At 35.2% G+C, this 12,757-nt stretch overlaps 1 protein-coding gene across 2 annotated transcripts in view; it reads left to right on the forward strand.

Moving 5' to 3' along the window:
- Sou (required for meiotic nuclear division 5 protein souji) overlaps window positions 1-12,757 on the forward strand; it is a 280,328-nt gene that overhangs the window by 92,655 nt on the left and 174,916 nt on the right. For both annotated transcript variants that reach the window (XM_090403620.1, XM_090403621.1), the window contains exon 4: window positions 11,002-11,102. In XM_090403620.1, the coding sequence (XP_090259746.1) occupies window positions 11,002-11,102 (101 nt within the window). The remainder of the gene's footprint in view (window positions 1-11,001; window positions 11,103-12,757) is intronic.

A 12,757-nucleotide genomic window follows, 5' to 3' on the forward strand; every position in this document is an offset into this window, starting at 1 on the left:
CTTTCTATAGCACTTTCTCTCGAATGCTAATATCTGCCTTTCAGATTCTCTCAGGAGTACCCAGGTTTCACATCCATAGAGCATGCTGCTGAAGAGTAGCATGCTCTATGCAGTTTAGTGTATATCTTTATAGCTCAGCTCTTTCATATTTTGTCCATGGTTTTTAAGATAGCTGTTGCTCTGGCTATTCTAATTTTTGTCTCTTTTTTTGAGTCCAAGATATGTGAAGTGTTTCACATTTTCCAGTTGAAATCCTTCAATGGTAACTTTGTTCAACTCCTGTTGTCCTAATATCATTGTTTTAATTTTTTCAAAATTGACATTTAGTCCATATCTTTTTCCTTCTGCGTATAGTGTTTGCAGTGGCTGTTCCAGCCTTGCTGCATCTTCTTCAATCAGGATGATGTCATCTGCAAAGCAGAGGTAGTTTATTCTCATGTAATTTATTGAAATGCCTCCCCCTTCTTCTTTAATCTTATCTAGTGTTCTTCCCAGATGTGTGATGAAGATGATTGGTGATATTGAGTCCCCTTGTCTTGTGCCTTGACTAGTGGCAAACCAATCTTCAGTCACACCTGCTATCCTGACTGTTGCTTGTGCTTGGCTGTTTATATCTTTCAACAGGCAGATCAATTTAATAACCACACCATAGGATTCCAAGACAGCCCATGTTATGTTTTGGTGAATATTATCACATGCTTGTTGGAAGTCCACAAAACAGCAGCAGTATATCTTTTTGTTCTTTCTTCGAGCTTTCTCTGCTATTAGTCTTAGTGTAGTGTTTCCAAATTCCCGACATTTTGGAACCTTCGGGAATCGAGAACGGGAAATCGTATTTCTCGAGAATTCCCAAAATAATATTTTTTATTTAATTTTCGTTGATCATCTGTAATAATGGCTATAACAGTAAATGTTAATAAACAGAAAATCCATAGAGAAGGTGGGGCAACCGGGGTTTGTGGCCCCGGCGCTGTCTTTCAGAGGTTTCGAGACACTCTTATATGTAAAAGGTCGAAGCAAAAAATGAGTAAATGAAATTTCCTAAATGGAGGTCGACCGGAATTTCATGACTAGTGCATCTCTTGCCCTGAGCACTAAACGGGTTACTACAGTATCATTTTGGCTAGGTTTCTGTTATATTTCAGGTTTTCTCAAAATATAAACAATGTAATTAATGCAAACTTTATTTAACCAAACCTTATAGTATACAGTGGGTTTTTAAATATATCACACAATGTATTAACATTCCCAATCTCATTTAAATATTTTATTTATTAAATTAAATATTAATTGAAAACAAATACAAATATTATTCGTTTGAAAATTAAGAAATACTTCAAATAGTTTTTATTTGTCATTTTTAAAATGAAACATAGAGCATTAATTGCCCAATCAGACAATCGTGATCTTTGCTTTGTAATAGATATACTTGATGTGGAAAAATTTCTTTCATTTTCTGTAGACGTTGGTCGAATTGTTAAGAGTGTGTCTACAAGCCATCTTCAAGTTGGGAGTGAGAGAATGCGTTGCTTCATATAAGCTCATTTCCTTCCTTAGAGAAGCAAATGTTTTGTCTGCATGCATAGGGCTAGGCTTTGATGTCGAAATTGATATTGCTTTAGTCATTTCACTCTTCAGATAAGATTCTGATTTAATGTCAGAACTCTCTGTAAGGACATCCTTTATTTCTTTTATTTTAACTTCTTCTGCTGTAAATGTTTCTTTAAAAAGTCTTTCCATTAATGACTTCGCCAATCGTGCAATTTCATTCTTACTTGACAAGGCAAAAAATTCATCTTCTTCCATCTCACATAAACAACTAACGTTGCTCAAGTACTTTGTGAGAGACACAAGATCTCTATTTCTACGTTTAACCAAATCAAATTTTATTTCCTTTAAAAGCATTTGGCTCATTGAAGAATTCTGTTTTTCTAAATTACTGAACAGGAACTTAAAAATTTCTTCACTTGTGAGAATATTAGCTTCTCTATTGCTTAAGGCTTCAATTGCTTACAACTCTTACAGATTGTAAGCAATTCAACATCTTCTTCTCCCGTAGTCCTAAATGAACTGTTGGGTGATTCATGGCTGGTAGGTGATACTCTTTGATAGCCTCCTCCAGTCGTCTCGGTCTCTTGTTCTTGATGTCAGTTGAGAAAGGGAGGAATTTGTCCATTTTTTTGATGTTATCAGTCCATTTTAATCGAGGTCGGCTCCTAACCCTTGATCCCGGAACGATTCCTTCTAGTGCTTGCTTTGGAATGCCATTAGCCTTCTCCACATGTCCGAACCATTTCATCTGTCTTCTTCTGATGACTGTCAGAATATTTTCCCTTTTTCTCCCATCTATTGAATCAATCAGTTTTCGGACATTTTCATTGGTTTCGTGAGCAGTATAGGGAATTCTCAAAGGTCTTCTGTAAGTTTTCATTTCAAAAGACAGGAGTCTCCTCTCATCTTCCTTCAATAAAGTCCAGGCCTCACAACCATACAAGAGGACAGAATTCACCAAGGTGTCAATTAGTCTTAGTCTGGTTGTGATTGCTATTCTGTTATCTCCCCACAATGGTTTTAACTTCTGTAGGGCCATGGTTGCCTTAGCAATTCGGTATTTAATGTCGGTTTTTGAATGACCATCTTGCCTCAATGTGCTACCTAGATAAGTGAACTTCTTTACATTCTCAATTTGCTTATTGCCAATTTGTATCTTTAAGAATTCAATGTCTGATTTTGAGGTTATCATTGTTTTTGTTTTTTGTAGGTTTATGTATAATCCATATTTTTTTAATGTTCCAAAAACACGGCTGGTTATCTCTTGTAATTCTTCTTCACTTTCTGCCAGAAGATTGATATCGTCAGCAAAATGTAAGTTATTTATTCTTAGTCCACCAACTACTATTCCAGTGTCATATTCATAAAGAGCTTCATCTATGACACATTCCAGAAAACAATTAAAAAGAAGAGGGGACAAGATGCATCCCTGTCTTACCCCTCGTTCTGCCGGGAACGGTTCACTGCTGTAATTTTTAATTTCAATTCTCATATCAGATGAGGAATAAAGAGATTTAATAAACCTAATAATTTTGTTGTCAATACCATAATGTTCTAAAATTTTCCATAATGCCTTGTGCCATATTGAGTCAAAAGCTTTTTGAAGGTCTAAAAAGTTGTGACCGATTATTTTGTTATGTTCTATGTATTTTTCGCCTAGTATGTGTATTGTAAAAATATGGTCAATTGTACTTCTGGACTTCTGGAAACCTGCTTGTTCATCTGATAGTCTGCTTTCTGTTTTCTTTTCGATTCTTGACAATAGTATTTTTAACAGGATTTTGCTTGGATGACTAATAAGGCATATTGTTCTATAGTTGCTACATTTATTGCCATTTCCCTTTTTAGGAATAGGTACAAGGACAGAGGTCTGCCAATCAGAAGGCCAAGTCTCTGTGTTCCATACGTCCTGGAATAAATTTAGCAAGGTGTCTTTGATGATTTCACCTCCTTCGCGTATCAGTTCCACTGTGACACCATCACTTCCCAGTGATTTTCTTATTTTTGAGGAGCTAACTGTTGCAATAACTTCTTTTAATATCGGGTAATCTCCTTCCTCCTGGCAAAATTCCATCCAAAATATCATCAGTCATTTGAGGGTCTTTTTGAAAAAGTTTGGTTGCGTAACATTTCCATCTATCAACTATTTTCTGGTTATCCGTGATAGGAGTTCCATCTTCATCTTCTATGCTCCAATTAATTGCGGTAAAAGGTTTGGTTATCCATAAGTTTCTAGCATGTTTGATTTCTTTTTTAATAATCTTAGTAATATTTTTATACTGTTCTCTATTATCATCGCTGTTAATATGAGATTTCAAATATCTTCTTTCGTCGCATAGGTCCAAAATATTTTTGATTATCCATGGTTTATTTATTTTCCTTTTGTATCCAAGGATTTCTTCAGCTGTCTCAGTTATCTTTTGTGAAAAGTATTTGGTTTTAGATTCGATACTATTATATTTCTTAAAGCTTGTGTCAAAAATTTGTTTTAATTTTAATTTTTATATAGTGTATTTATTTGGGGATCTTTCAATTTTTCTATATTATATCTTTTATGAGTTGATTTTGTAGGTAATCTTTCCCTCATTTTCATATTCATAGTTGCGATGATCATGTTGTGGTCACTCATACCTCTCAATATTTCATAATACTCTTCTTTCCATAAGTGATCGAGTTTCAGCTCTCTTAAAACAGTCTTAATTGGATTTACAATCTTTAAAAATCTCTCTATCATTCTCTCCAGTGTGTTCCAGCGTGTTTTACAGTCCAAAATGACTTCTAGTTCCCTCTTTTCACTCGTTATTTCTTACTGCAAAAGACAATTTTTTACTGGAGAATATTTTCATAATTCTTCGTACGCTGCTAATTGCCAAAGATAGATCATCTCGCAAATCATACTGATCAGCTCAGGTCACGTATTCAGAATCTGTATTGAATTCACTGTCACTGCTACACGTCACTGATGCTTCACCTTTCAACTTTTTAACATAAAATACTTTTGTTACAGCTAGATGTAGCGCATGGTTGTAGCAGTACTGTTGAATAGTCGGTGATAATTTTGCGAATTTTTCCATAACAGCTGCACCGTCACTTGTAATTGCAACTGCATCACTTTCAAGTTTTAACTGAAAGTTTTCTAATCTTTCCTGAAGTAAGGATAATACTTTTTTTGCAGGACAGTTCCCATGTATTCTTATTAAACCAAGGTTCATAGAGGTCTCATTGCAGTATACGTGAACATTCATGTATCTGCAATTCTTGCAACTGGTCCACTCGTCTATTGAAATACTCAGTTTTTTATTATTACATTTCAATACTTCCAATTTCTGGATGTACAGTTGTTTCACTTTACTATAATAATTATGTATTAGTGTCATAACTGAAGATGGACATCTTGGCAACTGCATTCCTTTGCTTGTGAAACTTTCCGTAATAAACTCACTTTTTGTGATGTGTTGACTGATATCCCATCCAAGGCTGCTAATTTGCTTACGGTTTCTTCTAAATCCAGTCCCTTGACATAATGTAAAATTGTCGTTTGTCTCTTAGAAGATGAAGGCATTGGCTCATCGTTATTCAATTCAGACTGTTTTTTTTTCCTTTTCATTCCATGAACGTATACTAGGTGCCTATGTAGACCGCTGGTTGATGATGCTTTGCATTGCAAAGTTTTGGAGCATATCTGGCAACGAGCTGATTCGTTATCTTTATCTTTTCTAAAATATTCCCAACATTCTTTATACTCTATACTCATTGTGATGGCAATCTATAAAAAAATATTAAAGTATGATTTATGATTTAATAAAAAATAATTTATTAAAAATTTTCTCGAGAACGGGCGGGAAGGAATTCCCTCCCGGAAACCCTAGTCTTAGTGCAAGTATTTATTGCACTGTACTTTGATCTTTTTGAAATCCAGCTTGCTCATCAGGATGACGTGTCTCCATATGACCCTTCAGGCATTCTATAAGTATTTTCATCAGCATTTGCCAAGATTACTCATTAGTGCAATAGTTCTGTAATTGGTGCATTCTAAAGCCGGCCTGGTTAGCTGAATGGTTAGCATATCTGCTCTCCAGCCAAAAGGTTGTGGGTTCAAATCCCTCCATGGGCATGGATGTTTGTGATTGTCTGTGGAAATACTAGTGGTGGTCAGTAGATGGTGTCGGTGTAGTTGGTGGATTGAGTAGTGGAGACAGAAAGCTGTAGAGTTGGTGCCCTCCCTCGATGAGTCTGTGGACTCCCTGGAGGTGTTACTTAATAATAATAATAAAGCACTGCCTTTCTTATGAAGAACAACCAAGACAGATTTCCACTCTTCAGGGGCATACTCTGATTTCCATATTTCATTACACACTTATGCATTTCTTTTTCAACCAGTTCAACCCCATGTTTTAGCATCTTGCCTATTATGTTGGCATTTCCAAGACTCTTGTTGTTCTTGAGATGTTTTATAGCCTTACTCACCTTCTCTTCCAAGATGTCATTTTCAAAGATCTCTGCTGGTGGAGAGATTGCTTTTAGTTCTTTGATTACTTTTGTTGCAGTATTATTTAGTTGATTTTTATATAGTTTGCTGCAATACCTTGTCCATCTGTGTATGATTTTGGTCTTGTCCATCAATACTTTATCATCTTCATCTTTGACTACTATGGATCTTGTTTGCCACTTCCTTTTGACGTTTCTTATAAGTTTATAGATCTCTCTAGTTTTATGTTCTCCATAGTACTGTTCAATGTCTTTGCATTGGTCCTCCAGCCATTTGGCTTTATCAGATCTTGTTGCTTTCCGTACTTCATTGCATTTTTGACAGTATAACTCATCTGCTGCCTCTGAATTATCTCTTTTAAGTTTCAGTTCTCTTTTCTCTTGTACCATTTTCAGGATTTTCTGAGTTATCCGTTTCTTGTTGATCTTCTCTGTTTCAGGAATTACTTCCTCTACCACTTTTTTAGTACTGTAGTCAGTCATTCTGCTCTTGTATTTATATTAGATCCTGTCTTCATTTAGTCTTGAGATGTCTAGCTTTTTTGAATTTTCCTTTGTACGTCTGTTTTTTTAGTCTTATATTCACAATTACTAAACTCTGGTCCGAATCAATATCAGCTCCTTGGAATGATCTGCAATGTTGAACTGATGTTCTCCATTTCTGGTCTATTAATATCAGGTCGATCATATTCCTGTGCCTGCCATCGAAGGAGTGTATGTCCATTTACGACAATCTTTTTGGTGGAATTTAGTATTGCATATCATCAGGTTGTTATCAGTGGCAAATTCCAGAAGCATCTCTTCGCATTCATTTCTTTCTCCATATCCAAATTTTCTCATAACCTTTTCCCACCCTGTGTTATTTCTGCCAATCTTTGCATTCCAGTCTCCTCCAATGATGAGTATATCTTGCTAGTTTCTGGACTATGTAAAAAAATAAATATACAAAACATATATATAAATTCATAAAAAAAACTATTAGCCCATTCATGGTTCATGTGTAATGTGACTTCCACCCTTTCGTGGGTGGAAGTCACATTAAAAAAAAAAATTCCCACTGCACAATTTCACTAATACAGTAGGCATCATTACACTTCTGTACTTCAAAGTGCAAAATCTTGCACTAAGCAACTTTAAAATGGCAATAACTGCTTTCTCTGTTTAAGCTATCAACCTGTTTAAAATCTTCCTGAAGAACTTTGACATCAACATTATTTCTTATTACTCTTCTCATCTCACTTTAGGGATATTCAGTTGTTCAGTATTGGCAAACAGCTGAATTTTTCCTGTTAGATTACATATCATTAACACAATTTAATTACTAAAAGCATTCTTTACAGTTATCTGTTGTCATGGATTTTTTTAAATGAATCAAGGTCTTATATTAAATAACATCTGGAAAGCTCTCATCAGATCCTTCACCATTTTAGATTTCAATTTTGCCAACAATCACCAATTTTGTCTTTGCTTAATGACAGCTAACACATGGTATGACTTCACATTTGTGTTTTAGGAAGAATCAGTTTTCCTTCTTTTGTAACAATTTTTCATCATGTTGACAATTTTGTTGTTATCTGTTTTTATATATAGTTTTGTGCTTTATTTAAAACCCTGACTAAGCTGTTTTAATGTGCATTTTGATGTAATTTTAATGCAGTTTTAAAGTGAGCAAAACTAGTTAAGATATGTTTCTAAATAAATGACTGATATATAAAAATAAATGTTTCAATCCGATGTCATATTTTTGGATGTAAAAATTTCTCAAATATGAACAATTTAATTTCATTAATGAACTATTATTAACAAAATTTTTCTAAGAAAATGCTTTGATTAACTGATGCTTCATATAAAAAGGAAAAAATGTACAGAGCACATTCAAAAGGAAGTTGGATTAGTTTAAAACAGATGACTTGCATTGGTTTGGGTTTGATAGTGAACATTTGTAACGATTGTTATTGAATAAGAGAGATAACATAGCATTATGATAAAATGAATATGAAAAAGGAAGAAAGAGGGGGGGGGGTGGAGGAGAAGGAAGGAGAGTGAAGATCAGTAATTATAATAGGATAGAATGAAAGATATGGGAGAAGAGGAATGATGAGAATAAGAAAGCAGGAGTGTTCGGGAGTGGAAAGAAAGATATAGTATAGAGTATATATAGTAACTAGAATGGGACTTATATCTGGGAAAATACTGAGTTTCTGATAATAAGTTTGGCAAGATTATGCACTAGTGACGCAATGAAGGAGAGTAATGACAAGAACATTCTTTATGGGACTTCACATGGTCTCTGTTTATAGCATACTAATGGAAGAAGTACCTTATTGGAGTCCTAAAGTGGCTTGAAAAAGTTCCATATTTGGTCTCTAGAACAGAGTTCCATACTATGTAAAAATAAATAAAAAATTACAAAAAAAAAAAGAAGAAAAGAAAAAAAACCCTTAGTCCACCCACAGTACAGTACAAATGTATGATACTATAGGTTTACCAACCTTTTGTGATTGGGAACCACATTGAAAAAAAGAAAGAAAAAAGCAATTAAAGATGATGAAACAGGAATAGAAATGAAGGGATAAAATCTGGATGTTTTTTTATTAGGATGGGTTTTTAATGCCTGCTTTTAACATCTACTTGCATTTTATGAAAAAATTGTCAAATGGGCTGGATAAGGCAACTCATATTACAGTGATATTTTTGGACTCTGTGAAGAAATTTTAAAACTATCCAAATGAGTTGGTATATACAAGATGAAATGGATAAGTGGTTATTCATTATATGGATATTTTTTTGAACATAGGGGGAACCTAATTAGGACTTTAGTCTTTGTGTTGTAGCTACAATTGTTCTAACTAGTCCCACTGTTATGCCAGATTGTTGTTTTCTCGTGCACTGTGACAAACTGTTTTTTGTTCTCTGAAGATGCTGGTTAGAATACCAGCGAAATATCAGCAATAAGTCAATAAATTAATTATTTACTTATCAGTCTGTTCTAATATATACTGTCAGAATTAATTAACATTACATGGATAATTAGATTAGCCGAACAATACCAATCTTTCGGTGTGTTGTTGTATTGGAGAATCCCAGAAAAGCCAGGTAACCTATAGTATGGTGTGGCACAGGGTTTTGTTCAAGGTCACTACTGTTTGACATTTTTGTTAATGATATTTCATATAGTTTGTCCGGGGGCTGCTTGTTTGCTGATGATGCTAAGTTGAAGTGAACGAGAACGTCTAATGTTGATATGAGTCTCTTCTGGAAGATTTGAATAGCTTTTAGGCAAAAAAAATCTGTTTAAATCTTCAGGAAGACGAGAAGATTTAAATAGACTTCTTTTAATCAGTTAAATTGGATTGTATTTAATGTTAATAGATTCAAGTCAGTTAGCCCTATGGTACACTATTATTAGTGTGGGTGGGCTAGGGAGTTAGATTATCTATAAACCCTGCTCTAGAGACCAAACATTAAAATTTTTCAAGTCTTTTCAGGCGTAGGATGCTGAAAAGAAGATGTCATCTCACACTGGCACTGAAATTTGTCTCCTGCCCAAAGACATTCACAAAACATCTAAGCCCATCAAATCCATAACTTGTTGGTTGGAGAGCAAGTATGCTGTCCACTCAGCCAACCTGTTAGCAGGTTGTTGCACTTAGGAGTGTGTACAGTGTAGTTATTTATTGTGCTGATGGAATTGTGCTCCAAGAGACTGATGACAGTCAGGATGTGGGAGTGAGGGTTAACAAGTCTAAAGTTTAAAGAGAACATTGAAAAAGTTGCAGTGCTCTTTCTTCAGGCTTGTCAGCTTAATCTTTTCCCCTTATCATAGTAAAGAATTGCTACTCTTCTAAAAAGGTAATTGTACCACTTTACAAGACATTAATCAGACCATGTTTGGAGTATTGTGTTTAGATTTGGTCACTTGATTTCCATTGTAATGAGAAAACGCTGAATAGGTTTAGAGAGAAGTGATTAATGCAGTGTTAGGATTCTGGAGTGTTTTTACAGGGTGAGGTTAAAGAAATGTAAATTGCAGAGTTAGTGCTTTGGCAGAAAAAAATGTGATATATGATTAAAGATGTTTTAGTTGTTTTGGGGATTCCAAAACATTGATTATTAAATGAGGGGATGGTGAGAATGAAAGAAAGAGGCCATCCCCAGAAGTTGTATAAGAGAATGAGGAGGTGGGAAGAGAAGGGGATAAGGAGTAAATTTTTTTTACATGAATAGTGGTGGTAGTGGTGGATAAATAGAATGTTCTTGCTGGAAGGCTGTCCGTTCTATGGAAGTTTATTGTTATGAAATGAAGAGGGTTATGAAAGTAATGAACTTTATTTTTTTCTCAGAAAATATAATTTATTTAAGAGTGGCTTTTACATGAATTAATTTTCAATTTTTTGTGTCACTATTCAACAGTCTCCCTCATTCTTTATGCTGACCCCATAGTCTTTACTCTGAGAACTCTTCACCTACAGCTTCTTTTGGCACCTCATCATAAAATAGCATCCTGCAAGGGGCCAATATCATCTCCTTACACATTTTAGGAATTTTCATCAGATTCACATGTTCTACAATAAGGAATTCACTAACTACTCTCTTTGCTTTGTATGTGCACCTTAACATATGCTATATTAACTAGACTACCACTGAATGGTCACTGATATGTAAAGCTTTCTGTCATGCTTCAATTGAAAAAAAAAAAAAAGGCATTACAGCTTCTTTTTCTTTTGCAGATTGTTCCAATTTCTTATCCCCCCCCCCCACAGTAAGAGAGTAAGGTTTAAAGATGATCCAGGCATGTTACAGGGGGTACTTTCAGGTTAATGTTGGTTGCAGACTTTCAGTTTTATAAACATCTACAATGATACATTACAAATGTCTTCTATTGGAACATGTATGGCATGGCAATGATATATTATTACTTAAAAAATATAATACGAGTTGTAATGTCCAAATTTTTCCTAGGAAACTGGATTACAAATGGAACAAGATAAAAGAGAACCATTTTCAGAGTTAAATAGAATACTTGATGCCTTAAAGAGACGAGATCTGAGACCTGCTTTAGTGTAAGTGTGCATTTTGATTAACATAAAATTCTTTTGCAGGTTGGCACACTTTCTTAAATTTTACTATGCCTCTCTCTCTCTTGAGTGAGGAATGTTATTTAAAGATGTTTTATCACTTTTAAGTCATGTTACTCAAATCCACTTTTCTCTACAGATTTTTGTTTTTCTCATCTCTTCCTATCTCTCAGTTATCCTGTCATACTGAGAAATTGATTTGCTGGTCAGCAAATTGAAGATACGGTTTATTATTATTATTATTACGGGCGACTCCAGGGAGTCCTTAGACTCATTGAGGGAGGCCTTAAACATCATGTCCACGCAACTATACGACATTCTCACAGTATCTATCATACCTTGCCTTGAACTCACTCAGCGTCATAGCACCCACAACAGACTCTGGCAGCTTATTCCACTCATTTACCACTCTAAAAGAACCCAGTTCTAACACCCTTGATAACTACACTCTTGCCCAGCTTCCATAGTTGTCTCCCTAGTTCTCCCACCACCAATATTGATCTCAAAAATATCCTCTGAATTAATCCTATAGAAATCCTTTAGCAATTTGAATGTCTCAATTATCTCCCCTTTTCCACCTATCAACTAATTTCTGCAACCCACAAATCTTCAACCTGTTCTCATAAGGTTCGTTCCATAGACCTGCTATCATCTTGGTCACTCGCCTCTGGATCCTCTCCACCTCCTCCCCATCAAGAAAAAATCTAGGTGACCAAATCTGGGCACAGTAGTCGAGATGAAGTCTTATCAAGGCTTGGTACAGAGATACAATAACTTGCTTGTCTCTGCTCGTCAAAGTATTTTTCAACAACCAAGTGAGTTGATGAGCTGATTTAGCCACTTTTGCAATGTGCTCCCTAAACTTCATCTCCCTATCCACCAACACTCCCAAGTCCCTGGCCTCATCAATCTCCTGGAGTACAGTTCCACCAATGTGGTATACTGCTGCTAATCTTTTCACCCCAGAATGCATAACCTTATGCATTCTGGGGTGAAAAGATTACCAGCCTTACATTTTGTCACATTAAATTGACATCCATTCTCCTTAGCCCAGAACTCCAATCTATCCACGTCATCCTGCAAGATTTTGACATCTTCTGCATTCACTATCGCCCTACCCAACTTGGCATCATCAGTGAACAAATGAACTGTTCCTCTTAGATCCTTCCCTATATCGTTAATGAACAGATTAAACAGCAGCAGTCCGAGAACAGAACCCTGTAGCACACCACTAGTCACAGGCTGTCTTTTGGACTCTACTCCTGAATAAACTACTCTTTGATATCTCTCCATCAACCACCCACCTATCCATCTCACCAACCCTATATCCATTCCCATATGTTGTAGTTTACGGATTAGAATTCCATGTGGTATAAAGTAATATTAATTTATATGTAAAGTAATTTATGTATAAAGTAATATTCAACGATTTATCTACCTAATTCAAAGACTGTTTAATTTTGATTATTTGAGGATTAAATAATTGAGAGATTATTGTGTGTGCGCGCAGCTTTTGTTCTGCTATGAAATAAAAATATGAGAACACAACATTCAGGCTTTTTGAAGACACAAAGCCTGTCAAAATTGGGAAAGGAGTATGCCAAGGTGACACCATATGACGCTATACATTATTGAGGGAG

Source organism: Typopeltis vanoorti, chromosome 14 (genome assembly GCF_054136105.1).
Source record: "Typopeltis vanoorti isolate ZY-2024b chromosome 14, IOZ_Tvanoo_1.0, whole genome shotgun sequence".
Taxonomy (NCBI): domain Eukaryota; kingdom Metazoa; phylum Arthropoda; class Arachnida; order Uropygi; family Thelyphonidae; genus Typopeltis; species Typopeltis vanoorti.